The 27,262-nt window shown below is 34.3% G+C and overlaps 5 protein-coding genes and 2 pseudogenes across 10 annotated transcripts; 3 read left to right on the forward strand and 4 right to left on the reverse strand.

The window, feature by feature from the left end:
• Nucleotides 1–672: 672 nt before the first annotated feature.
• On the forward strand, nucleotides 673–1,882 carry LOC104791225 (LOB domain-containing protein 38). Its single transcript, XM_010517058.2, has 2 exons — nucleotides 673–1,069; nucleotides 1,166–1,882. Exons 1-2 carry the CDS (start codon nucleotides 886–888, stop codon nucleotides 1,705–1,707), a joined length of 726 nt encoding a protein of 241 aa, XP_010515360.1. The 5' UTR covers nucleotides 673–885; the 3' UTR covers nucleotides 1,708–1,882.
• A 6,453-nt stretch (nucleotides 1,883–8,335) lies between these two features.
• Nucleotides 8,336–9,741, forward strand: LOC104699014 (scarecrow-like protein 32 pseudogene; annotated as a pseudogene). The gene has a single exon (XR_015559133.1). The product of XR_015559133.1 is annotated as a scarecrow-like protein 32 pseudogene (transcript).
• A 165-nt stretch (nucleotides 9,742–9,906) lies between these two features.
• Nucleotides 9,907–11,590, reverse strand: LOC104791228 (peroxidase 35). The gene is made up of 4 exons (XM_010517060.3): nucleotides 11,285–11,590; nucleotides 10,991–11,191; nucleotides 10,685–10,850; nucleotides 9,907–10,592 (listed from the first exon to the last, which is right to left on the reverse strand). Exons 1-4 carry the CDS (start codon nucleotides 11,498–11,500, stop codon nucleotides 10,186–10,188), a joined length of 990 nt encoding a protein of 329 aa, XP_010515362.2. The 5' UTR covers nucleotides 11,501–11,590; the 3' UTR covers nucleotides 9,907–10,185.
• Nucleotides 11,591–13,547: 1,957 nt separating this feature from the next.
• LOC104791229 (uncharacterized) lies at nucleotides 13,548–15,941 on the reverse strand. Of its 5 annotated transcripts, none has more exons than XM_087453184.1 (8): nucleotides 15,367–15,941; nucleotides 15,141–15,215; nucleotides 14,853–14,980; nucleotides 14,612–14,683; nucleotides 14,366–14,436; nucleotides 14,183–14,258; nucleotides 13,956–14,099; nucleotides 13,548–13,873 (listed from the first exon to the last, which is right to left on the reverse strand). In XM_087453184.1, the coding sequence occupies exons 2-8, from the start codon at nucleotides 15,174–15,176 to the stop codon at nucleotides 13,834–13,836; spliced, it is 567 nt and encodes a 188-aa protein (XP_087309310.1). In that variant the 5' UTR covers nucleotides 15,177–15,215; nucleotides 15,367–15,941; the 3' UTR covers nucleotides 13,548–13,833. The 5 variants fall into 5 exon arrangements, with proteins under 5 accessions (XP_087309310.1, XP_087309308.1, XP_087309312.1 ...); XM_087453182.1 differs by having other exon boundaries at nucleotides 15,097–15,215; nucleotides 15,367–15,917; XM_087453186.1 differs by having other exon boundaries at nucleotides 15,141–15,235; nucleotides 15,367–15,702.
• On the forward strand, nucleotides 15,788–16,876 carry LOC147942694 (F-box/LRR-repeat/kelch-repeat protein At1g09650-like; annotated as a pseudogene).
• A 118-nt stretch (nucleotides 16,877–16,994) lies between these two features.
• On the reverse strand, nucleotides 16,995–19,097 carry LOC104699017 (putative BTB/POZ domain-containing protein At3g49970). Its single transcript, XM_010414380.2, has 5 exons — nucleotides 19,042–19,097; nucleotides 18,906–18,975; nucleotides 18,263–18,820; nucleotides 17,674–18,177; nucleotides 16,995–17,522 (listed from the first exon to the last, which is right to left on the reverse strand). The coding sequence occupies exons 1-5, from the start codon at nucleotides 19,095–19,097 to the stop codon at nucleotides 16,995–16,997; spliced, it is 1,716 nt and encodes a 571-aa protein (XP_010412682.2).
• A 1,968-nt stretch (nucleotides 19,098–21,065) lies between these two features.
• On the reverse strand, nucleotides 21,066–21,800 carry LOC147942695 (uncharacterized). Its single transcript, XM_087456161.1, has one exon. The coding sequence runs from the start codon at nucleotides 21,798–21,800 to the stop codon at nucleotides 21,066–21,068; it is 735 nt and encodes a 244-aa protein (XP_087312287.1).
• Nucleotides 21,801–27,262: the final 5,462 nt, after the last annotated feature.

Raw genomic sequence — 27,262 nt, forward strand, 5'->3', positions numbered from 1 at the left:
GAATTGAGAATTGCATATCAAATAATCGAGATCGTTCACGCATGACGCAACCCATTTATAGAAATTTTATAAAATGAAGAATAGAAGAAAGAAATAAAATAGAAAAAGCAGAAAAGAACCAATGGTTGAGGAGGCACAACTATTCGCGGAGACACGGAGCCGTTCGCACCCATCACCTTGGAATCTCCTCTCTCTCTCCTCATCACCAACTAGTCAACAACCACACACCATTTTCTTTTTCTTTTATTTTTTATATATCTAACTTTCATAATTAACCCTTTTTTTTTTCTTTGGGCAAAATCTCAATTAACCTACCATAACAAAAGTACAAAACAAGAAAAAAAAAGTTCATATTCTTGAATTATATAACATAAGTTTCTTATGCAAAATAATGAGTCGGTACACAAGATTTTTAGTTAGTAGAAGGAAAAAAAAATAAAAAGTAAACGATACCAAAATACGGTAAAAAAAATATGAACATAACATTTTTGTAAGTAGTAATTTATTAATGGTACACCTACATTGTTATTGATCAAAGCTATTGTCGTTTTAACAATACAAAATAATCAGTTGTTTTTATTTTTTGCATTAATCATTCTATTTTGTAGGGTTGTTTAAACTTGATTATCCAATTAAGATAAAATAAATCCCAAATGCATGACCCATTCCTTTACCCAAGTATCAATGTATCTCTCGCTCTCTCTGTGTCTATATATATTTACATACTCTTCCTTCTTCTCCCAAACATTAAAACCCTTGTCCCACTCTCTCTCTTCCTCTCTTACAGCAAATATCTTTTTTCTTGTACTAAAAGCAAAAAAAGTCATCTTCTTGAATCTCCAAGATTACAGACCAAACCAAAGAAAGAAACATTAAGTTACTACTATGAGTTGCAATGGTTGTCGAGTTCTTCGAAAAGGTTGCAGTGAGAATTGCATCCTCCGTCCATGTATCCAATGGATCGAGCCACCAGAAGCTCAAGGCCACGCCACCGTCTTCGTCGCTAAGTTCTTCGGCCGTGCTGGTCTCATGTCTTTCATCTCCGCCGTACCGGAACCTCAATGCCCTGGTACTTTGAAAACCTCTCCGGATCCTATCTCTCTTCACCTTTATTTATAAACGACGACGTTTTATTAATACTAAGGGTATTTTGGACTTTTTACAGCGTTGTTCCAGTCTTTGCTGTACGAAGCTTGTGGAAGAACTGTGAATCCGGTGAACGGAGCCGTCGGGTTGTTATGGACGGGGAACTGGAATATTTGTCAAGCGGCGGTTGAGACGGTGCTACGCGGCGGTTCTTTGAAACCGATACCGGAGCTTCTCAACGGCGGCGGCGCCGGATTCGCCGGGTTCCCGTCTCCCACTTCCGACGAAGCTTCCGAGATCTGTACGGAGATGCTGAATTTACGAAAAGACGATTCCGGCGACCGGAATATATACCACCACTGCCGATTCTCGAGCTCTAGAACCAGATCGACGGCTTCTCCTCCGAAACGGAAACGTTTAACGTCGGAGCAACCTTCGTCGGAGCTCGATCTCTCTCTGATCCCTACTTTTCCGATTAAAACGGCGCCATTGAAAGAGGATACGCCGTCGATGTACTCAGAAGATTCCGTTACGACGGTTTCGTTCCGAGACAACATCGCCGGTGATCGGTACGTACGCGGCGGAGGAGAAACGGCGAAGTTGCTCAACCTTTTCGCTTGAACTACGACGTTTTTTTGGGAATATTGGAGGTTAAAAATGTAATTTCGAGTAATTTTTTTTTTCCTGGTGCCCTTTTTGGATTAATATTTTTGGAAATGTGGCAACCAACACCGGCAAAATTAAGTGATTTGTTTTCTCACTTTTAAATTTATGAGGAAATTAACTTAAAAAGTAATCTTAATTAATTGATAGAATAATGATAATTCGTCGGTGGTGTATGTACTGTTTATTTTTATAATGTTCATTATAATCATCATTTCTTTTTTTTTTTTGACAACTTATAATCATCATTTCCCATTTGAAATTAGAAGATAATTATGGTAATATGTACGATAAATAATAATTACTAGCTATTGTAATGTTTGTTTTTTATCGATATATTGAACAAAAGTAATAATATATAACAATCACGGATTGAAGGTCAACATGCATCTTCCACAATCCAAAGCACCGGCCAAGTCTTCTTCGTACCCCAACATACTTCGATTCTTTAATTAAGGACCAACATGTTACACAACTTGATATTTTGATAATCATCTTTGGGTTACTCCCCCCAAATGCACAAGCATTAATTATTTGCAGGTTTATTGTCTTTAGATAATACATTTGTTATTCAAACGGTTTACAATTGTTTATCTGACGTATATAACGATGGTCCTTTGTGAATATCCAAAGACATTTACAACCTATATCTCAATGGCTTGTCTTTGAAAGTATATCTCTTTTTGTGAAATAAAAGTATTAAAGATTAGTCTACCATACATTAACATTCTCCGCATGAATACAAAAAACTCTTACTAAAGGATTAAACAAGGTGCTTTACATATAATATATATATATATACGTAAATATGTATGTATGCAATATATAATGCATGTATGTATGTAGTTGGATTGAACCAAAAAGTTTGGGGTGGTAAAGGGAAAAGCTTTTGGGAGAGGCGGCTTTTGGACGACGCAAAGAGTCGTTTTTATCACTCCGTCGTCGAATCTTCAAAAGTACTCTTTTTTTCTTTCCTTTTTTAATCTTCTTTACATATTGTTTGATTTAATTAAATCTAATATCAAGGTATTAGTTGATCTGTGGACTCTGGATGATGGCGTAGAAACTAGAAACAATGAAATAAACCTATAACATGTTTGCTTATTATATCATATTATAATGATTAAAAAAAAATAACGTAAGAGTGAACCTAACTAAAACGACGACAAATTCTATGATATTCCGACATTACAATTGTGGTTTCATTGTATGATACCGATCATTTGTTTTGTTTGAATTCTACATATGTATATTAGAAAAAGTTCATCGAATAATTCGTTAACATAAATGACTTAAAACTAAATGGTGGTTGCTAGAGGCAAAAAAGATTAAGGGAGATGGCATAAACTATTTCTATCCCCAAGTTTAATTTTGACCGTAATCTTTTTTTCATTCTCATTTCATCAATTAAAATTGGTGCCAAGTTTTTACCCATTAAATAAATTACTCGTCAGCTCTAGTTTTCAAGAGGGTTTGTACTTTGTAGGGTGGTGAAAACATGGAATTTTTCATTTATTTTTACATTTCTAACCACATAAAATTATTTAAAAGAAGTATGAAATTTAATTAGAATATAAATTTGAAAATTAGAGAAAGATAAAAAAGGTACACAGAATGTATCCATTAGATGTTCGAAATATTACAACTATTTTTGCAAAGAAGTTTCATTCTCATCAATCATCATAGAAAAATAAAACTACATTGTACAATAACGGTGACTTTTTTTTGCAAGAAAACAAAAAGATTGATACATTTTCAAGTTCTATTTCGACAAAAAGGAAAAAAAATAAACAAAAAATCGTTGAAAATGTGGATAATAAATTGGTTGTTGGAACAGAAGAAGTGATTTGAAGATCTTATGAAGGAAGAAGAAGAAGAAGAAGTGGGATCCATACTTTCGACCAGCCACCAGTGGGCAAACAATTGCTTGTGGTCCACGTCACTCCCTGTTCTTTTTCTGACCACCAGACTCTCTTTTCTTTTTTTCTTTCTTATTAAAATATATATACACCATCCAGTTTTGTCAACAACCTATCATCGAGAAGCAATTTATTTTTAGTATATCTAAATATATATAGCATAAACAAAACACCCGACCAATTTCGAGTTGAGTAAGTTCTTGATAACATGAAACTATAACGAGCTTGTGCACAAATACCATTTTGTTTTCTTTTCCAATAACTATATGGAAATTTAAGAAATGATACGCGTTACTCATCTTGAATGATATGATATATTCGTATCATTATTGGCATTGGAAAGAATTCCGACTCTTAAGTTTTTTTATAATATACCATAAGATATAAAAACCTTAACCAGTTGATTGACAAAAATAAACAAAAAAAGCCTTAACTAGTTTTGAAAATAATTATTCTATTGTCAACATTTTTTTTTTTTTTTAATGAGCATACAAAGCTATAAGATGTTCCGGGATCTGAGGATTTTATTTGTGAAAGATCTTCTCGAATTTTGGGACATGAAAGTGGGGGCTTCTTTCATCTTCCTACATTCAATCTCGTCCGGTTATTACATTCTAATTAGTGTCTAATCATGATTTACAATATTTGGGGAGCTAATTATACTAGTAGAAAGATTCTCTTTGTTTGTGATTTGTTATTTAAATAGAACAATTCGGATAAACATGAGTCCATCATCAAATAAAATGAGAATAAAGAAACATATACTAGCAAAGATTCGTGTTTCATGCCAAAAGGCACGAGCAGCCGCAGTTTCTAACGGGCCCAAATGCATTCATCATCTTCTCCACTTAAGTCGGTGTGAGTGAGTCCACTTGATGTTTTCTTAAACTTTTCTTTCGTATACGAACAAAAGTTTAGTTGTTAATATTATATACGTAAAAATGATAGTTATATTATTAAGGAAGACCTAAACGTAAATAATTACGTTTGGCAAATCAAACCATAAATCTCACATGATTATGAAACATTTTCTTTCTTTCTATATTCCACAAAAATGGTGATCAGTAAAAAAAGCACATGTAGGCGGAGAAACAAAAGACGTAGACCATCAAAATGGTCACGATTAACTTCAAGGCGTCTCAAATTTTATGTTTCTTGCCAATCTTTCTTGAGTTTCTTATGAAACGAGATGATCATAAAAGACTTGGTCAGCATTTTTGTGGTCCTTAAGCAGGCATTGTGTGATTATCCTTCGAGTAAGGAGAGGACCCAAGAGCCATCTTGCCCCTTCAAATATATATATATTTTTTTTTGGTGAAAGCCCCTTCAAATATTTTGTTGGCCGTAGCCGTACACTTAAAACTTATTAATACTTAATCAAGGATATTCTTTTATTAAAGCCAAAAGTAAAGAAAAGAAAAAGAGTTAAACAAAACAAGTATAAAATAAGATTATAGATGCTTCTAAATTCTAATGTCCGAGTTGATTCAAGTTATATATATATATATATATATATATATCATGATTAAGTTATACAACGTCACTGACATCAATCTTTTACGAATCATAATGTAATCTTTTTGCGAAGGGTAGTTTTGTAAGTTAAAACGAGACTTTGGAGAGGCTCTCGGATCAGTTTTGAAGATTTGGGAGAGATCGCGACAAGGACGTGAAGTGGGATCCCTACACGTGACTTTCACGTGACTGGTTCCCTCATCACTGGAACATAATATCCACTCTTTCACCTTCTGGGTCCCCTACGATTGCTTCTCAACTTTGACTAAATCTTTTACATGTTGTAAGTTGTAACCAGTAACCACATAGAGAATATATTCGTCGTTGGATATAGATTTTATTTTTACTCAACTAATGTTATTAACCACAACAGTCAATACAAAGCGCTATAAACCGCACCCAATAAACAATTGATAATCTAGTTTGTCAGTGCTAGTGTCTCGAAATGTGTTTGGTGTAAAGTAGTTCCCAAGTAGTTCCCTAGCCTAGTATTCCCCTATCGTAGTAGTGAACTATCAAAGAGTAGACCAATACAAAAAAAAACGAGAGCTCAAGTTCCACTGCGTTTTAATGCTATTGTTAAGGGTCTTTTGCAAAATAAGTTTCTTTTCTTAACCAATGTTACTGTCGAATCGATGTTTTATTTTCTTTATCTACTGTAGTCTGTACATGCTTTTATAATTGTAAAACTGTATTTCCTAAAAGAATGAGTAATAAGCACTAATTGGTGACCAATATTTAAAAAAAGAACGGGGAGGAATATCACGTTCTTTTTAATTCTATAATTTTTTTACCATTTGAAATTAATATTTTTTCCTCTACGTTCCGTTACATTTTTCAAAAAATAAAGAACACTAGAGCAAAAATGTTCCTCTCCAAAATTGATGAAGAACAAATGGAACAAAAATAAATTCGTTTTTTATTTTCAAATAAATAAAAAAAATATATTTATTTATAATATATCATTTTGTAATAGAAGAATTTTTCATATTTTCACAATGTATTGACTGAAATTTTTTTTTTGATATGAATTTCATGTTAAACTAATTTGAAGGCTCTATTTGAAAACTGTATGAATAGTAAAATAAATCTATGAGACTCATATTTATATAGTAAATAAAATAAAAAATATTTTAAGTTACTTTTAAAAAAAATTTGTAGGTTAAAATTAATTATTAATATTTAATATGACATATCTTAAATTTAATTTACAAATTTTATTTTGAAATCAAATGTAAAATTCATTATACATACATTAAAAGTAATATTAGTATTATCATTGAAATTTTATTTATTTAATATTTAATATATTTTTTAAAATATTTTTATTGTTTGGTTACCATTTATTAATTTGTTCATTCTCTGCAGATTTTTTTTTCATTCCTCAAAAACTGTTTATTCCGTTTTGCATTTCTTTTTTACAACAAAAGAATCAGCTCAAAAAAACTAATTAGAGGGTAAATTGTTTACAAACAAAATATGCTGCAGAGACAGTCGCGCTTAGCGTGCCAAAGAATCCGCACTTATATTTGCATTATGGAGAACGAGAGATAGGGAAAAGGAAGAAAACCCCACTTGTTCTTTTTATTTTTTTTTTTGTTTTTATAATGGTTACCAGAGCCATAGTGTAATATTACCAAAACAGTGAATAAAAAATTAAATTAGCCTTGAAAGCATGGGCCAGAAAGTTCCAATGTCATATTGGCAATCTGCATAACAGTTTGATAAAGCCCAATAGGCTTAACTTACGCAGCTCCGTTATGTGTCTCATGCGGGCATGAAACAAAAAACTAACACACGATAACGTAACTTACACTAATATAATTAGTTTATGTTAGACAATTATCAACCAACAGTGCAATAATTAAACAACAATGAACTAACTAATCATAAATTTAAAAACTTAAAAATGGCAGCGGATTAAAAAAATTAAGCTACTTGATTGGTAACGAGCCTTCTTCATCTTTTGTAACCTTGAGAGTTGTTTGATTAGACACAACTCTCCTCTTCATCCTTTGTGATATTAATCTGAAAATCCATTGATCTTGGTGACAATTTAAGCTTCTTCTTTTATTTTCTTCACACAATAGATGAGCTAGTCAATTTCTTATCTCTTTTTATTATGCTCTACAGGATTCAAAAGCTAGATAAAAGCTTGTTTTGGATTCTCCCACAACAACGACCAACCACCTATAACAAATTTAAACAAATTGATTTATTCTATTGAGGGACCAATCAACCAACGATAACGATGATGACTAATAACTGGATCCAGTTTTTAGATAATTCAATATTTTAAATCATCTCATGTTTTATCTCCAAGATCAATTATTCTTCACTGCTTCGATTAAGTGTTAACAATAACGAATTGAGTTAGAGTGAACTCTGCGGCCACGGGCATAAATACATATATCAAATCCCCAGAGGAGCCGTTAGTGTATAGTCCATGACTCCATGTTATATGACTTGTATCTCAATGTTGAATTCAATCCAAGAAATTTTGAATTTAATAATTGAATAACGTCCAAATGCTCATGGGGGTATAAAATTTTGTTTTTGTTGCAAAGTGCATGCAGTGATTATATCCATGAATGCGATGGCGCGGCGAAAGAGAATAATACTAACCTAGATGACAAATACTCAGCCGTACATGTACACATAAATACAAACCTGCCACTTCACATGTCACCCACCATTAAGCACCCCTTCACAGACTTGATACTTTCTATGTAATAACAAAAACATTCAACTTCTTGGTCGTATATATGTTACAGTAATTCGCTTAAAATATGTTACTACAAATGTTATACTTTCCTTAAATAACATATACATTGTTTACACAGACAAGATTCAGCATAAAATGCACCCTTCCACTTAATTATTTGATTCATGTTTTTAGCTATTTAAGTCATATATCGGATACATATATTGCTCATCTATGTATTTGTCTTACACAACACAAGCGACCGTAGCGATGCGTTTCCCAATGATAAGGTTACCACACATACTTACACGACTCTCTCTACTGTCTCGTCTCTTTCTTTCCTCATCCCTCTTCTTTGTCTCCTTCCTCTCTATTCTTCACTTTTCAGAATTATTTTACGTAAATATTATATATGGACATGTCCTTTTCATCACCCTTCTCTACTCTTTTTGTTCTTTTTGTTTCCTCTTGAGCCACAACAACAACAAGAAGATTAAGCGATACACTTCTCTCCAAAACTCGACCCAAATGACCAAAACCCGGATTCGTAACCTGACCCGACTCCCTTCTCCCAAACCACTACGCGGTGGCGACGCCAACTTCATGGAACAGCTCCTCCTCCACTGCGCAACCGCCATCGACTCAAACGACGCAGCACTGGCTCACCAAATCCTCTGGGTGCTCAACAACACTGCTCCACCAGACGGTGACTCCACCCAACGACTAACCTCCGCCTTCCTCCGCGCGTTGCTCTCACGCGCCGTCTCCAAAACCCCTACATTATCATCCACCATTAGTTTCCTACCTCCGGCAGATGAACTCCACCGGTTCTCAGTAGTGGAGCTAGCAGCGTTCGTCGACCTCACTCCTTGGCACCGGTTCGGATTCATCGCGGCCAACTCGGCTATCTTAACAGCCGTGGAAGGTTACTCAACGGTTCACATAGTTGACTTAAGTTTGACTCATTGTATGCAAATCCCGACTCTCATAGACGCCATGGCAAGCCGATTCAACAAACCTCCTCCGCTTCTTAAACTCACCGTCGTCTCTTCTTCCGATAACTTCCCACCGTTCATCAACATCTCCTACGAAGAACTCGGATCTAAACTCGTCAACTTCGCCACCACAAGAAACATAACAATGGAGTTCACAATCATACCTTCAACTTACTCCGATGGCTTCTCTTCCCTCCTACAACAACTACGGGTTTACCCTTCTTCATTCAACGAGGCTCTCGTTGTTAACTGCCACATGATGCTCCGTTACATCCCTGAAGAAACCCTAACTTCATCATCTTCATCGCTTAGAACAGTTTTCTTGAAACATCTCCGATCTTTGAATCCAAGAATCGTAACCCTAATAGAAGAAGACGTAGATCTCACATCAGGGAACTTGGTTAACCGGTTAAGATCGGCGTTTAACTACTTCTGGATACCGTTTGATACAACCGACACGTTTATGAGCGAGCAGAGGCGACGGTACGAGGCGGAGATAAGTTGGAAGATAGAAAACGTGGTGGCGAAGGAAGGTGCGGAAAGGGTGGAGAGGAGTGAGACGAAGAGACGGTGGTTTGAGAGGATGAGAGAGGCTGAGTTCGGTGGAGTTAGGGTTAAGGAAGAGGCGGTGGCGGATGTGAAGGCGATGCTGGAGGAACACGCCGTCGGGTGGGGGATGAAGAAGGAAGATGACGACAATAGTCTAGTCCTGACGTGGAAAGGTCATAGTGTAGTGTTCGCTACCGTTTGGATTCCAATTTAAATCGGGTTGATTTGATTTAATTTAATTGGATACTAGTAGATTAGTATTGCTCTGATTCTGATCTAATTAAAATTTTATAAGTTTTTTTCCTTCTAATTGCTCTAGTGTTTTGTATTAGTTCCAACATTAACGGTGCAAAAAGTAACCGTTATTGTGATTAAACATATTTTAAAATTTGCAAGCATTTTTAGTTGAGGATAGATTAGTTTTTTTTTTGGTGTATAGGTTTAGTGATGACAATTACAACTTTATACGAAGAAATATCACCAAAAAAAATTAAATTTTACGATTTAGTTGAAAAAAGGATATGAAACATTTGGAGGGTACAAAGAAGAGATGATGCCACAAAAAAAGAAAAGTAGATAGGATAAAATACAAATGAAGACATAAACAGAGCAAATGACAAACCAATATTTTATCATATTCAAATGAACGTTCAAACATTAATCATACGAAAATAATATAAGTTGAAATAGATAAGAGACAAAAAAAAAATGGGGAATAATATAACTTATATTTTCCCATCATCATTATCTCTAGCTAGTTAAACGCACCACAGTCACGACGAATGTTTCCATTGCGGCTATTCTTAACTCCAACACGGCCGAGTTTAGTCATGGCTGTCACAAAAGCGCGGTTAAAAGCCGTAGAGTTCGAGGCCCAAGCATTAACGGTGGGCCTTGAGCGACCGTCCGTGAAGAGAACTTGATCGGAGGTGAAAAGACCTTTGCCTTGTTGAAGATTCTTGAAGTAAGTGTTGTCAAACGTCTTGGGCGTGACTGGGTCCATGTTGATTGCGATTCTTGGGTCCACATTCTTAGGACAAGCCTTTTGAAGCTCTATAGCGTAAGCCTTGTTTAGAGTTGGGTCCACGGAGTTGATGCCGTTGAAGTTGTAAATTCTTTTAAAGACCTTGCCGCAATGTGCGAATCCAAGGGTGTGAGCCGCTACATTATATATGAATCTATCGGTTTAGATATCGATGCATTTTGGTGATATAATTATATATAAGATATGTTTTGTTTCATATTTGGTTTACCTGAAAGAGCAATCATATCTTCTTGGGTAAGTTTGTTTTTCTTGAAAAGAGCGTTAAGTTTGTCTACATTGTCCGAAGGTCCTGGTAAGTTCCCTTCAACACTAGACGCAGTTGATACAAATCCGTCGAACCTACCGAGTTCGACTTCATAGGATGGTCCTCCAGCCTATACATGCATACAAGCAATGAGATAGAATAAAATTATTTGTCGGTCACAACATATAGTATTGGTAGAATAATATGAAAATTAATATGGATTAGAGTGTAGGATTATATGGTTATAGAATGGTGAGTACAAATACTCACCGCAACAACAACATCTCGGGTGGCCAAAGTAAGAATATCGGCGCATGAGATCTTGTTCCGGCAATGAGGGTTAGCGTCAAGGGCTTTCTTAGCTTGGATCACCACATCAAATCCATCTCCGGCTAGCGAAATGTTATCTGGATGATCCTTCTCTGCCTTGTTTTTAGGCGTTGACTGGATCATGACAGAGGCATCACAACCCTACAATGCAAATTACACCGAAGGTAGAAACCAATTAGTCGCCTAACAAAAGAAGAGAACGAAGATATGAGAACGCTTGAACTAAAAACATACATTGACAAAGCAGTCGTGGAAGAAGAGACGGAGAGTGGCAGGTATGGTGACGAATGTCTGCTTTACTTTCTTTTGGACAGCGTTTCTCACGATTTGTTCGACGTTGGGGCAAGTTTTGGAGTAGAAACCGCGGCTTAGCTGCGCGGTGGTTGTATCCGGAAAGACAGAGATTGTGAGACAAAGTGCAACGACTAGAACCATACCGAAGCGAGCCATTTTTTTAGACAAAACCGAGAGAGAGTGTGTTGTATATATAAATTGAGCCAAGACAAGAAGAAGAAATGTTTTGAATTGATGATGGTAAAAGTTGCACGATAAATGGTTTATATAATGATGGGCTTGGAGGACATAACAAATTATTAAAGAAGATCCATTTGTTTTATTTTAGACTTTTATTCGATTTTTGGTTAACTGCACCAGGCCTACCTTTTGCTCATTTCGTTTTATACTTGTTACTTGTTAGCATGATATATAATAATTCTATTACTTAAGAAAAAAATCTGACAAGAGTGGGAAATTTGCAATGAGTTCTCAAGTGAGAATGAAACATATTGACCAACATCCAATTGATAATTTGCCTCAGTTAATTAATCGTGTACTTATATGATAAATTGTATGAATGTAATTATGGATTTATCAGCTGTAAAAAGGTAAATCTGGATCGCCGACAACAATATAACAAAAAAATGTATCGCCGAAACAAAAAGGAAGTAAAAGTGGACATGTGGTTTGCACGTCGTTACATGAAAGTGAGTGAAAGCATCATAATGAAAAATAATAAGAACAATAGTAGTAGTACAACATGTTAATGAATATACCATCCTATTAATGTTTTTTTTTTTTTTTTTTTTTTTTTTTTTTTTTTTAATTTATCAAATAAAGGTTTTGGACAGTTTTACGATTATCACTTCATTGGTGCATAACAGCTAATTTTGTCCCCTATCACTTATATCCTATGTAAATAGCGAATTTATCATATATTTTGATATTTTTATTATACCATCATGTAATATATTGGTAAGTGTGTTCAAAATGGATCTTTAGGATCGATGAGCATAGAAAATAATAGGTGACTCGACCGCGTGAAAACAAACATAGCTCAGCCATACTCCGCAGAGATACCTAATAGTCTTCGATTTGTTATTTAAAGTTTGTGCAAGATCACTCGAAAGTCGAAACCATACATAGAATTTGGATCTTTAAGTCGAAACCATACATAGAATTTGGATCTTTATTCTAACACGCCTTGCAATGATTAAAGCAATGCTATTTTTCTTTTAATAAAAGAAGATTGTGCAAGCCACGCTCCTTGTTTGTGTTGACACTTGACAACTTGGTTAATGTCAAACCCATTAAAATATCTTCGGTAACTAAAGTCTAACTAACCTTTACTGGTTTAGGCATTTTAATATATTTGTAATACTATATGGTATCTGAAAATCACAATTGATTCTAAAATCAGATATATAAAATTTTAAAAGAATATAATTTATCCAAGGACTTAAGTTTTTAATTTATTTTTCACATTTAAAGGCATTAAAATCTAATATAAAATTTGAAGTCCAACAAAAAAACCTTTAAAGAATAACATAAATCCCAACTAGGCGCAAGTGAAATAATTAATGTTTACCATCAGAACAAAAAAACATCCCTGCAAAGTCTAAGGCTTTGAATGGTGGTACAGTATGCTAGCGGACTAAAATTGGACTAGTCTGCACTTAATTTACCATTGACGATTGCATACCAATATGCATTATTGCATATTAAAAATCTCCATACTAGTATGCATTTGAGCGTACAATTCCATACCATTGTAAATTCACTATTGGTCTGCATTTTTTATTCTGCTCCTCAAAAGCTCCATACTAAAATAAACTCCATACTAATCTGCTCCATACCACAGTCCAATGTTTTGCATACCAAAATATTGGTATGCATTGTCCGGTTTACACCATACCTTACAACCATTCAAAGCCTAACTATAATAAAGGAACCCTAGCGTCTAATTAACCTTTGAAAAATCCCTAACAAGTCTTAATAAAAAAAGGCTATGGAACTCTTTCCCCATGTTCTTGTAGAAGAGATTTTAGAGCATCTTTATTGGTAGGTTGTTATTTTTGGAGTTCTTAAATTTTTTAGTATTAAAACTGTACTTTTATAATATTAAGACCCTTATGTTTGTTAATTAAAATTTTACTACTCTAATGGTAAACTCTTATAAGTGAGGTTCTTAATTTTGAAAAAAATAATTAATGTTTAGATGTTTAAACAATGAAGTTTTTATTATTGCATTTCATAAACTTTTAAACATACAAAACACAAAAGCATATTATAACAGAAGTAGAAATTACGAATGGGGAAAAAATTTAGTTGAGAGAACCGAGTGGCTCCAAGATGTTTTTTGGTGTGGGCAGCTAACACTTTTCCCATTTTTTGTAAGAAAGTATAAGGGATGCCTATTAAGGGGTTGTGATGCTACTATTGCTAGTTTATTTTGGCTGTTACAAGGCTTTGTGATTACCTTTTTCCTTGTTTGCTAGATTTAAAAGTCAGAAAAATGCTCGGAGGGCAGCAACTACTTTCTCTGGCCTGTATACAAAAATTAAAATTTCAGAAAGATTCAGAAAAACCAAAGCAGACCAGAGCAGAGCAGTATTGTGTATTCTCATACCAGTCTTCTTGAGGTAAATGCCCAGCACCTTCAATGAGCCGAAGCTTGACATTTTCGGGATTCTGTTTCTCAAATTCCTCAGCTATAGACTGAGGCAGGTATTTATCAGCTATCCCCCAAGCCAGAAGAATGGGTTTATTCCAGCTGCAAAGGAACCAAATCTCAGCAAAAGTACCAAGCCTATCTCTGTTGCCGTGGGAATTTGAAAAAGGTTAAAATGCACATACCTGCCTGATGAAAACCCATTAGCAATTTGACTCAAGGTGTCTCCAAAGTTGATCTTTTTCGCCGTCTCGAGCAAGGCTATAATTCATCAGAATCTCATGATGAAAAGTCTCTTAGATAATTCATATAACCATCATAAGAAACTAGAGTAAGGTGTATCATGCTCCGTTGGTTTAGAGACGTACCAAACCCAGGTCCTCCGCTTGACAAATATGGTAGACGATAGACATCAGCTTTCTCATTCTTCAGGACGTACCTATCAAAACAGATATAGGGTAATAAGACAATTGTCCGGTTAAAGCCTCTATCAATATCATTTTGAAGCTGAGGTAAGAAGACAATAGCCAGTATCCATATCTTTTTTCTCTAGAAGCGAAAGAATTAGATAACTATATAAATTCCACATGAGCATAAGTTATTTTGATACATACGGGCTACCTCCTTCAATGAACCACTCAGCCAAGATAGCATTTTGGCAAGTAAATTCACCAAAGAGGGGAATCCTGCATCAGAAAACAAAATGACACACAAGTATGTTGTGAGTTGTGGATGCATTGTATGTACCATGAGATAAGCCAAGAGATATGAATAGATAAGCAAGACACGAGGCTGATGCTTCCACAAAAGGTTTACAAGCATTTAGAGTGGTTAAAATGGCAAAAAGAGTTGCACCTCAGCTGCTTAAATAATCCAGGAACTGGGGATGAAACAGTCAGTGGACTATTAAGAATCGCAATTTTGTCAACCTTGCTAAAGTTTTTCAACGCCCATGTTAAACCATATGAACCTACAAGAAATTCCTTGGGAGACCACAACAAATTCAGACATAAGATATATGTTTAGTCTTGATGAACTGTTAACATATGATGCAGAGATGATGGGATCAGTATGGTAACTTTTCTCTATTAATGTTAACCTCGTCACAACGACCAAACTGAAGCATCTCTTTACCAGACATACCATAGGAAGCAAGATGCAAAGCACAGTCCGCTCCATCTAAAGCCTTATCTACATCTACTTTCTTAGTCAAATCCCCTGTTTCATCATCAATTCCACTAAAATTGACAAGAGAGCATTGTTTGTGATCTACCAACTAATTCATAGGATTTGAGATTTAAGAAATTAAGAGATCAAATCGATGGAATTGAAAGGTTAGATAGAAAAAAGGGATCGATGGGATTGAAACCTTGGATGCAGAGAACGCCACTGATTCTGAGATCATCGGACCAAGGAGAAGAGTCGCGGAGGTCGAAAGAGCGGACTTGGCGAGCTCCACGGCGAACGAGCTCTAAGCAGAGGGCGGCACCGACGAAGCCGAGACCTCCGGTGACGACGAAGGTGTTACCTTCGACTCCTTCGTTCTCACTCCTTCACCGATTGGTTCCGATTTGAGAGAAAAATCTCTTCCGATTGCAGAGGCGAAAAAAAGAGAGAGAAGAGGATGAACGAGAAACAAGAGAAGTTTTTTTTTTTTTTTTTTTGATAACAAAATTTTCTTCCAATCAGAAACGAATACGTCACCACCTCTTAGAGATTCTGTAAGACCTACTAAATAAGAACCGAATTCTTATTATTTTCCTATTTTTGATTTATTTTTAATCATAGTTATGCTAAGAGTTCGTTCTAAAAGCTCCCGATAAAGAAGCTCTTACAGAGACTTCCGGTGAAATCTCTGATCAGATTCATATCCGTTTCCAAACTATGGAACTCAACGATCAGAACACAATACTTTGCGTCGAAACATCTTATTCTTGCGCAGTCAAGAAATCCAGATATCCTTCTTCTCTTTAGTACTCGAAAAGGATATGAGGATGAATTAAAAAAACATATTTCTATCTAAGGACATTGACGTTATGTGATCAATCCCGCAACTAGATGGTATCGAAGTCTTCCTCTGCCTAAGTTTCAACAAGTTGATTGTGGTGAGTTTCACTGTAATTTATTTTTCCTTAGGTCAATTAGTAATATTTTTTTAGGTTCAATATTAGTGTATACATTATTTTCGCCATTCATTAGTGTTTTTTTTTCTTCTTCTGATTAATGATGTTTGTTTTGCTCTTTTTTACACAGATAAAATCCGATTCGAAAGCCTCGGATTCGGTAAAGATAGATCGACAGGCAAATACAAAATGGTTTGCTTATATATGAATTCCTTAGATCTTGATAGTCGCACCAATACATGCGAGGATTTTGATTTTAACACCAACACTTGGAGATACGTAACTGGCACGGTACATTCGGGTAGTCAATCAAGATGTCCTGTACATGCCGATGGATCACTTTATTGGTTTACAAAAACAAAGATTATATCTTTCGATCTTCATACCGAAGTTTTCCAAGTTATTCCAGAAACTCCAGTTTTATATGAAGAATTTGGGGCAGTCAACAGCCGTCTCTACGTGGCGATGAGAAAAGGCAGAAGTCAAGAGGTATGGACATTGAATTCACAAAAGATATGGGAGAAGACTTATAGTTTAAATCTAGACATTGTTTCTTCCCGGATTGGTGAGTCGTGGGTTTATTTCACAACACCGGTCACACTTTTAGAAGAAAATAAGTTGATACTTCATTACTATTCTTATACAGGCAAAGGTTTAGTGGTGCACGATACTAGACTAAACTCGTATTGTTTATATTCCAAATTTGATCATTTGGATCGAGCTATTTCATATCTTCCAAGCTTAATCTCTATTTAATTACATCTTTCTTATTTGTTAAATAAAGGATTTATCATGTTGGTTTTTTCTTCTTATTAATCAAAATATATTTAAAACAGAGAAACATCCATAGCAAGAACATGTGTTCATGTATTGTTCAAGATATAGAGTGTCTTCGGCCTTTAGGTGGTTTGGTTTGTACTTGTTTTTGGCCAAAAGGGTTCAGCTTTCCGAGCTGTCGAGAAACAGAGCTCATAAATGACTTTCTCGGTAATCTAGGCTTAACCACCGAAGCAATAGACACCGAAGAAGAACAATCCGAACCACTCGTGACTTCAAAAGCTTTCTGATTCTTTTCCAACTCCTTGAACTTCATTTTCACTTTGATCAACTCGAGCTTCAATTCTTGGTTTTCGCGGTTTAGTTTAGAGAGTTCATTGTTGTAGGAGCTGAGCTCAGGAGGAGGATGAGTATCTTCTACGGTTGCTGCTGCTGCTGGTGGAGAATCTGAATCGCTTAAAATTTCACGGAGACTTTGTTGCTCGTAGTAGAGAACTTGAACCACGGTTTGTACAGGGAGACGATCGTTTTGAGCTGCGTGAGCACACTTCTCTCGTGATAGCTTTTGACAGTCCATTAAGTTGCAAACTTTCTTCTTCTCCATTTCACTTATATTCGGATGTGTCTGCACCAACATGATTATAAACAACATTTTCTAGTTTCAAGTAACACTATCATATGATTCAAAACCATAAGATATTTAAAATTTTCAAGATATAAGTCAAAACATTCTGAAAATGTTAAGTTAGGTTTTAGTCTTATCACAAAATATATACCTTGAGGTAGATGTCTATGGCTCGATACATCCCATCTTCAGTAATCCTAGACTGTTTCGGAATGCATTCAGCGAAACCGATGAATTTCGCCAAGTTTACATTTCTATCAGAAGCAATTTCAGCGAGATAACTCTCCATCAGTTCACCAATATCACTAGCAAATTCAGCAGAGCTTCCTTCAACTTCAAACTCAAGATAGTTCATGAGGATGCGTTGAACAGTGTTAACATCAAAGATCGTGTTGTCTCCATTCAATGAGTAGGAAGGAATCAAGAGATCATCAAGAACGGCTTGTCTTAGCTGTAATCCCATTCTCTTCTCCAAATCAAGCCTGCAAGCTACCGTGGTTTCGAGGTATATTGCAGCTGGTAAAAGCATCGAAAGAGAGCTAACTGAAACTGAGTTTCTCTCCCTTGGAAGAAGACTCACAACTGTTTCAAGAATCAACCTTTTCTCATGTTCTTGTTCTACCTCAATCTTCTTTATCCCCTTCCCAAAAATGTCCTACAGGGAAACCGACACTTCATTAATCTTTCTCTGTTATTTGTAAATAAGACTCATTGTTCAGTTAAAGAATCAAGAACCTCACCAAACCTGTAAGAGCTTTTCGAGCATAGAGCATAAGCACTGGACCAAGCGCGTATTGCTTAAACCCTCTAGCAGTCATTGCGATCAAGACACGTCGAAACATATCAATCCTAAGAACAGATATATCTTCAACCCACCAGTCAACTATACCCTCATTGCCCTGTCTCTCCTGACAAGTTGCATAAGCAATTGAATCGATGCACCGGTCCACGAGTCTCACTCTCTCGGCTACAGGCGACAGATCCTGAGATTGTTTTAGAACTTTAACAGATTTCGATAAGCTCTTGAGGATCACTTCGTTTAAGTAAACCTCTGTTGTCTCCACTAGGTTTTCAACATAGTGTTCCTCTGTCATCTCTAGGTAATCTGATGCACATCGTAGCACCGCAATGTTCTCTGTGTTTATCTCGAAGCTTATGTCGTAGCAGAATTTGATTGCTAGCTCAAATGCTTCTGCACCTCCGGGAAAATCTGGGATCTTGATAACGGTAATGTTCCAATCGTTGCTTGATTCAGAAGCAAGTTTCTTTATAAACCCACATTTTGAAACAAGTGGGAACTGCATATTATCACATAGACTATGTATAAGAAAAAAGTGATCTCATTGTGTATAATTAGTAGATCTTGAAAAATAAAAAGATCACCTTGTGAAGTGAAAACAAAGTTTCTCCAACATGAACAGTAACGTCACTTGGTATGTCTTGAGAAGAAATCCTGAAATTATTTTGTAAGACAAAATAAAATGAGAGAAATGTATAGAAAGAGAGTGAGAAACCAAACCATTCACTAGTTCTTTTCATGGCTGAAGACAGAAGCTCCTTTTTCTTTTCAGACATAGATTCGAACACCTGACGAGAAATGGTTTCTTCTTGCTCAAGAAATCAACCTTAGAACTAATTCAAACACCTTTCTCATTCATATATAGATATAGTTTTATGTTTGACATTCTTACACGTAATCAAAAGAGACGATGAAGGATATGATCCACCAAAAGTATATGGAGACTGTTTATAGAGTGTTGTACATGGTTCAGACGTCAAAGAGGTAAGGATCCTTGTGAATCTGAGACGTCTATTTTCGAAATAATCCAAACAAATAATAATTGTCAAGTATATTAAATCATTGAACGATCACGTAATTTTTTTTATTGTGAATACCGCATAAATAACATAGAATGGTTTTTATGTTACAGACAAAAGCATGTGGAATGATAAAAGTTACTAATAAAAATCTGAAACTATTGTTCACAAAGGCAAAGTGTATATAAAGCTTCTATTCTTTACTCAAATATATAAATATATATATATATATATGTGTGTAATTTAGATTCTGTAGACATTTAGTGATTATCAAGAATTATGTACAATTTTGCTTTAGAAACTAATATAAAGAAAGACCTCTCAAAGAACAGTAGCATTTGAAAAAAAAAAAAACAGTAGCATTTGGCTAAAAACTCTTTTGGTGCTATTGTTGCATTTTTTCATGGTTATGTCATAAACAAAGCAGCATGCATGATGCCTCTATTGTATACTAATACTAGAAAGTTACTCACACGATGTGTGGGTTATAAACTCAACTATTTTGTAAGTAAAATAAAATTTCATTAAATTATATATAGAATGAACATGATATTATTTATATATGCCTTGAAAATAATTTAAATATATACATTTATAAGTTTATAATTATGAAGTGTTCATTTTAAAAGAAGGACAATTTTCACAAATTGCATAAAAATAAGTTTTCATTTTAAATTTAGCACATCATTTCTAAAATTTTAAAAATACTAAAATAACATCGTGCTTTTAATCTTATACTCTAAATACTAAATCATCTCTTTTCAAAATTATACGCTAAATGTAAAATAGAAAATCAAGCCAAAAAATATAGATAACCATCGGAAATGGTGTAAGTTTTTTTCGGCATAATGACAGATGTAGCAAGGGTTAAAGGAAAATAGACATGAAGTATGATGGGTAACTCGAACAATATACCAATGCAATATAAAAATTAGTCTTGCTTTTGTACAGGTTAATTTATACCAGTTTCAATGATTGACATATATCTATGATTAAAGTATTGAGATTACAATATGTACATATATATATATATATTTAAATATTAAATATTTACAATATGTCTCTGTAATATTTTTCCGTGTAATGTGAAAGGATATTGTAAAGTTTGGGAAGTGATTCCAAAGAGGCATAAAGAAGTACGTGATCTTTTGACCATGTATATGCATTACACAGTAAAATTAGGCAAAGTAAAATATTTTTTGTAATAGGAATAAAAAACTTTTAAAAACGAAAAACAAAGCAAATTTACGAAACATAAACTTAGAAATATATTGTAGTTGAAGAGCAGAGGACTTAAGAGAGACTTACAACTATAATATTGTGAGTGAATGTTCAAAGCCAAAGAGATTGTGCTTTAGGAGTCGAGCATTGGGCTCATCTTCATCACTAAAGACTTCCAACTATAGTTTGAAAGTAAAAAAACATATTACAAAACAATGCAAAAACTTTAAATTATGACTTTCATAAAACATAATCCTTTGAACGAGACTAATAAATATTGACAAGTTTCTGATTCCATAAAAAAAGAAAACATTGACATTGCTTTGTAAATGATTTCTTCAAATAGTCATTTATATATTAATCTGTTAATCATCATACTGAAAGACATCATTCTTTAAAAAAAAACTTCATAAGAAAAAATAAAATGAAATACCATGGGAAATGATGGCAAAAGAAAGATATATAATGCTTTTTTTTTTGGAACAAACATGTATTTTCATTCCATTAGAACAAAAACCATACAAGCATAAGCAATTGTTTAAACAAGACCATAAAGGGAGAATTTCCAAAGTTAACAACAACAAGGAAGTAGGGATAGATAAAGGCACACGATAAAGGGGACTTGAGAGCTATGAACCAAGTGTTGACAAGCACTTTGGAACCTGTGAGGTCAAGAGATATCGCAGCATATTCCATGAATAAATCAACGGATGAAGAGATGACCACTGTCTTGAGTCGAAGACGAAGCGGCGTTGAAGAGGCCAAAGATGGAACTCTCATCGGGATGAGAAGGTCTACATGAAGTAGGGCTTTGCGAAGGGGTTGAGCATGGATAGAGGAGCTCAGATTGTCAGCAATTTGATTGATGGTTGCGGTTTCAAAGTTTGATGGGATTTGTTTGAAAGGGTTGAGGTAACCACTACTCCTTGGAGTTGGGGTCATAATGCCACAATTCCTCAAGTGATTATGAAGGAACTTCACAAAGTTGATATGATGCAGTTTAGATGATTCAGTAAACAGGGGAGATGGAGAGAGGAGGCTGTTGGAGCACCAGTAATCACCGCTTCGTAGAGACGGGATCATAATGCCGGGTTCCTTCAAGCTATCTCCTTCAAAGGAATCATCCTTAGATGACCCTAGTAACAGGCTTTTCCATAGACTCTTGTACCAAGCTAGCAACATTGGTGACTTAAAGTTCCAGTGTAGTCTTCGAACACATGATACCATTAAGCTATACATCGGTTGACTAGGATGGAAAGGAGGAGAGTTCAGACCAGGCCTGGGTAGAAACTGAGGTTGAGGGAGTCGGTTTTGTGGTGACGGATGGCATATGGGAGGAAAGGATGCAAGCAACACAGTCAAGCATACTGTTGGGTCAGAAACATTAGTGGAGCTCAGTCTTGCAAACCTCTAGACGACATTAGATAACTGGCATCGACTCAAGGAATCATCAAACAATTCAGAGGGAACCGTTGTTCTGCTACCGAGGAAACCTCGACTTGAACAAGCAGAAACAATCAGTACTAACGAGATTGGACTTGACAAAACGCAATTGTAAGCAAAGCTGAATAGACACACTCTACTATCAGCTTTAGTCTGTCGAAACAGGGCCATCAATAGTGAACATTCGTAATCCGACATACTAATGCAGTGCAGCCAAACAATCATCCAAAACAAAACCGCCAACTGGCCTTGACACAAGAAGTTTTCAAGACAAAAGGGTGCATCAATTAGTCTGCTCTTGAGTAAAACTCGACTTGACCAAGCAGGGTAAACTGATACTATCCAACTTGAACTTGGTATGAAGCTATAAGCGGGTCTAAGGGACTTCCAGATCGGATGTAAATCATGTTTAAACCAAAGAGAAACTTCCAGGGTTCCAAGATAAGAACAAGAGTTAAACCTGGGCCAAAGGGATGACAAGAGAGCAAAAGAGGATGCCGAGGGTGTAGGTTTCTTTGTCAAAATCTTCATCATCTCCGGTGTCAAAACAGAGTTCCCGTCCAACTGCAGCCAAGTAAAAGCCTTGGTGAGGGGACCAAAATTCAAGGAGCGGTAAGATGTTGCGGTTGACTGCGAAAGGAGACGGTAAGATAGACAGAAACCAGGGACAATGGGGCAATCATGGCTCTCAGGGACAATAGCAGGTGGTTGGGATCTCGATGGAACAAGCTCACCGAGGAGAGACACCGGATGCGGAGGAAAGGAAGGGAGTTGAAGCTGGAGCATGGTCGGAGGTGAGATCTGAAATCTCGAGAGGTCTCCGATGAAACTGAAACAAGGACCAAACAGACTAAAAAGAATAGGAGAACAACGGAGATAAAGAAACAGAGACCCAGCGACGCCGATCGGACTCAGCGCCGCCGGGAGAGGATGCATCGATGGTTGTGCCAGAGAAAGGGTGGCTAGGGCGAACTCTTTTTTTTTTGTATGGTATGCGATTGCAGAAAGATATATAGTGCATGATCGTTTTCTTCATTATTAGTCATGTGAGCATTAGATCTTATATAATACACTAAACATTTTATGAAGTTTGTAAGGAATTATTGACACATTATTCTGAGTAAACACATTCATGGCAATAAATACAGTTATAAAGCATATTAATTGTAATTAATTTTATCATATGCATTATTGCAACATAAACAGTTTGATCAAAAGAAAACGTCCACCTATAATGTCTTAAAGGTAATTGATTGAGCGAAGTAAATGTAACCTAAAGAAACTGAACAAATAAAATGTCTTAAATTAAAAAATGTGTGTAGACAATTTAGTTTTAGATTACCAACAATGTGCCTTTTATTTCATTAAATTTGAAGAAAAAATGACACATGCTAAAAAAATAGAGTGGTGCCAAATGACAATTTCTCAGAACTCTAATTTATTATAGTTTAATATAGAGTACATATTGACATGTGAAATCGATAAAAATAGTTAATTAATAAAGTTAGGTTGTGATAAAAAAATTGTTGAAGAATTTATAAATCGGAAAAACAAAATAGAATAAATATATTCTTGTACCTTTTCTTTAACAAAAGTAACTATAGAGATTTTTGCTATGAAATGATACTAAATAAAAAACCAAAAATAATTAAAGAATTGGTAAACGAAGAGTAAAGAAATTTAAAGGAAAATTAGTGGGAAATTTACAAATTGTATAAATTAAAATAGATATCCTACTATATTAATTTGGAAGTACAAATATGAAACTAACCTTCAAATGTGTAAAAAATTACATTCAATTGCCATTAGAAAAAATTAATTAAGCTTAGTTAACTAATTAAATAAAAATAATTAATTAAAAAAATAAAAAATGGATCAAATATAAAAAAATTAGAAAAAATATATATATTTTCTCTCTCTAATAAATTATGGACGAAAATTAAAAAAAATATAAACAAATCAGAATTTCAAAAACTAAGATTTTATATCCAAGTACACAATATAAATATTTTTAATAACTAAATTTCGAAGATTTTGTTAAAATTTCAAATTATGATTCTCCTATCATCTTTATTTTCTTTTATTTACAAATTTTTTGGAATTTTCATATAATACTTATGATTAGTAAAATGCAGAATTTTTTCTGCATATGTTGTGATTTGAATTTTTTAAAACGAAGATATATTACTCAATCTAAAAAATGTGTGTTTTAATTTCCACATTAGCGGGTTGGTAAAACTAAATTTATATAGATGATAAATTAATAATTTTTATTTGTTCACAATTATAATATTAAAACTACTACTTCATATTTCACGAAATAATGATGCAAATACAACAAACAAACAATATAAAACTGTAATAAAATACTATAATATTCTAAAATAATTAGTATTCAAAAAAACTAATAAATTGACAGAACAATTAAAATAATTATTATCTCAAACAAAATAACTTTTTAAAAATATATAACAATAATTTTTTATTATTATATTAGATTTTTTTTTAAAATATTGATCCGTGCTTAAAGCACGGGATATCTCCTAGTATTCTTGTTAAATGGATTACTTTTTTTTTACCAAACTAAATTATATAGGGTATTGCTATGAAATAATACTAAATAATACAAACCCAAATTAATTAAAGATTCAGACCATTTGGTAGAGGAAGATAAAAGAAATGAAGACTTTTCTAAGTAAATAAATTTAAATTTAAATTTAAAGAATTAAACTTGAATTTAATGTAAATTACACGTGTCGTAAAAATAAAACGCCAAATGTCGCATCGATAAGCAAAAATAGAAAAAACCTTGTCATATTATATAACATGTCTTTTCGGAAGTTTTAAGATCTCTGTTTTGCACTGTTACACTAATAGAGTGAGTTGTATAATAGAGTTTTGAGTATGTTGTGTAAATTACTGAAGAGGGCTTTTGTGTTTATCTCCCATCTATCTCTCGTTTCTCTTTCCATTGGATCTATCCTAACTATCTCTCTCGACAGTAGTCTCAAACAGATTCAGAAAACCTTGTTTTGGTTATTGTTATGAATCCATTGGTTAATGGTAGATTTATGTTATTTTGTTAAATTACACAAGAAAATGATAGAAAAGAGGAAGCAAAAGGGAAAATCTGAATTTAGAAAACGCAGATCGTGGTGGCTGTTAGATTTTGGGAAGAAGATGACCTAAGGATTCAGTTACTATTTTGCCCCTCCGTTTAGTTAATTAAAAAAAAGAATACATTGGCAGAATCAAACCCTGGCAATATAAAGTTGAACAGATCAATCTGACCACTGGGCTAGAGTAACTTTATGTCATAATTTGTTAAAAATAGTATATATCGTAATTAATAGAAAAAGGAGGTAATTTTGTTGTTTGAACCCAAGTGGATGGAGAGTAAACCAAACTGCATTTACCACTGTCCTATAATATTTTTCATGTATTCTTAGCGATTATGACTTTATATAACTTATTTACTGATACAAAATCATGAATTTATCCTTTAACGCTTAGTTCTCAATTTAATGTAATGAGAAATAAGATGCATAATCATAATTAAGATAATTTGCAACAAAACTTAGTTAACTATTTTATCTTATGTTTAGTTATTTTTGTGTACGGTTTAAATCATCCAGCATGTTAGATAAATTCAAATTGTTCAATAATATTTGTGTACGGTTTAAACCATATAGCATATTAGATAGATTCAACCGTCCAACAAAATTTTTGTACGGTTTAAGCCATCCAGCATATTTGATAGATTCAACCCGTCCAACAATATTTGTGTACGTTTTAAACCATCTTGCATGTTAGATAGATTCATACCGTCCATCAATATTTGTGTACGGTTTAAGCCATCCAACATGTTTGATAAATTCAACCCGTCCAACAATATTTGTGTACGGTTTAAACATGTGTGTACGGTTTAAACATGTTGGATGGTTTAAACCGTACTCAAATATTGCTGGACGGTGTGAATCTATCTAACATGCAGGATGGTTTAAACCATACACAAATATTGTTGGACGGGTTGAATCTATCAAACATGCTGGATGGCTTAAACTGTACACAAATATTGCTGGATGGTTTAAGTCTATCCAACATGCTGGATGGTTTAAACCGTACACTACTATTGCTGGACGGTTTTAATCTATCAAACATGAATGATTTAAACCGTACACAAATATAGATATATACATATACATAATATATGTTTTAGTAACTTTTATTTGAAATCAAGGTGGTGTTTATAATTTTCTAAATATAATTAAACTATGTAAATATGTAATTTATCTTTATTGTCAAATATTATTGTGGCATAGCGGTTTCATCCTACACATTTCTTTCTCTCCACTTGAGTTCAAATCTTGGCTATTAACTTTTTTTTTTAATTTTCTCGCTGAACTTAATTAAGGGGTAAAAACGTAATTACCATTAATCTTCTTTCTTCCCCACTATAAACCCTACGTTCGCCGCCGATTTCTCTGTTTTCTTTTAACAACATCTTCTCAATTTGTTTTTCCATTTTTAATTGAGTTGTGGGACTCCAACATCTTCTCATGGTTCGTCTACCTAATCGTGAAGCTGAAGAGAATCCCCAAGTTGGATCGGACTAACCCCATCATGATCCCTCTTTCTTATCCTCTCATCGATCTCGCCGCCGAAAATTCGCCGGAGCTCTGACTTATCATCGACGACAAACACAGGAACAAAATCACAAAGGAAGCGGCTTTGAAGAAGATCGAAGCGGAGAAGACTGTGATCAAAGTCTCAAAATTGAAGTCGGATTTAGTCAAGTTAGAGAAGGAGAAGACTAACAAAGAACATATAGAAGGGAAAACATAATAATAATTTCAATGGCATCATTCGTAAATAAGATATTTAGGTGAGGGGTTGACTGTAAACAAAATAGTGTCAAATAGTGTTAAGCGTCTATTTTGCCAATATTGAATAGTGTATGTACTAGTTGTCCTAAGAAATTGATTCTAATAAATCACATTAAATTAAAAATAATTGGATAATTTTTTTTCCTTTTTATTGGATTCTTTATTTCTAACAGGTTACTTTCAATTCAGGTTACTTTTAATTGCTCGGTTCATAAAAAAAATTCCCATATCATAAACCATAAGTCCTGGAGATCGTTCAGAATAAAATGGAAAATTTCATTTTATTTCAATTGAGCCAATCACTATCTATCGATATATATAGATAGATACTTATTTATTAAGTTCAAAAAACGTATCATTTTGCCAAACAAC

The sequence above is a fragment of the Camelina sativa genome, chromosome 6 (genome assembly GCF_030686135.1).
Source record: "Camelina sativa cultivar CO46 ecotype springtype chromosome 6, ASM3068613v1".
NCBI classification, from domain to species: domain Eukaryota; kingdom Viridiplantae; phylum Streptophyta; class Magnoliopsida; order Brassicales; family Brassicaceae; genus Camelina; species Camelina sativa.

What these genes read in the sequence shown, in the direction of transcription:
- LOC104791225 (XM_010517058.2), top strand. Translation starts at nt 886, where the DNA reads ATGAGTTGCAATGGTTGTCGAGTTCTTCGAAAAGGTTGCAGTGAGAAT. An exon ending in ACCGGAACCTCAATGCCCTG is followed by an intron (nt 1,070 to 1,165) that starts GTACTTTGAAAA and finishes GACTTTTTACAG; the next exon opens with CGTTGTTCCAGTCTTTGCTG.
- LOC104791228 (XM_010517060.3), bottom strand. Translation starts at nt 11,500, where the DNA reads ATGGCTCGCTTCGGTATGGTTCTAGTCGTTGCACTTTGTCTCACAATC. An exon ending in TCCACGACTGCTTTGTCAAT is followed by an intron (nt 11,192 to 11,284) that starts GTATGTTTTTAG and finishes TTTGCATTGTAG; the next exon opens with GGTTGTGATGCCTCTGTCAT. An exon ending in AGATATGATTGCTCTTTCAG is followed by an intron (nt 10,593 to 10,684) that starts GTAAACCAAATA and finishes TATATAATGTAG; the next exon opens with CGGCTCACACCCTTGGATTC.
- LOC104791229 (XM_087453182.1), bottom strand. Translation starts at nt 15,138, where the DNA reads ATGTCTGGTAAAGAGATGCTTCAGTTTGGTCGTTGTGACGAG. An exon ending in GGATTATTTAAGCAGCTGAG is followed by an intron (nt 14,684 to 14,852) that starts GTGCAACTCTTT and finishes TTTCTGATGCAG; the next exon opens with GATTCCCCTCTTTGGTGAAT. An exon ending in TTCATTGAAGGAGGTAGCCC is followed by an intron (nt 14,437 to 14,611) that starts GTATGTATCAAA and finishes CTGTTTTGATAG; the next exon opens with GTACGTCCTGAAGAATGAGA.
- LOC104699017 (XM_010414380.2), bottom strand. Translation starts at nt 19,097, where the DNA reads ATGTCTGAAAAGAAAAAGGAGCTTCTGTCTTCAGCCATGAAAAGAACT. An exon ending in CTTTGTTTTCACTTCACAAG is followed by an intron (nt 18,821 to 18,905) that starts GTGATCTTTTTA and finishes GATAATATGCAG; the next exon opens with TTCCCACTTGTTTCAAAATG. An exon ending in GAAAAGCTCTTACAGGTTTG is followed by an intron (nt 18,178 to 18,262) that starts GTGAGGTTCTTG and finishes GTTTCCCTGTAG; the next exon opens with GACATTTTTGGGAAGGGGAT.
- LOC147942695 (XM_087456161.1), bottom strand. Translation starts at nt 21,800, where the DNA reads ATGTATAGCTTAATGGTATCATGTGTTCGAAGACTACACTGGAACTTT.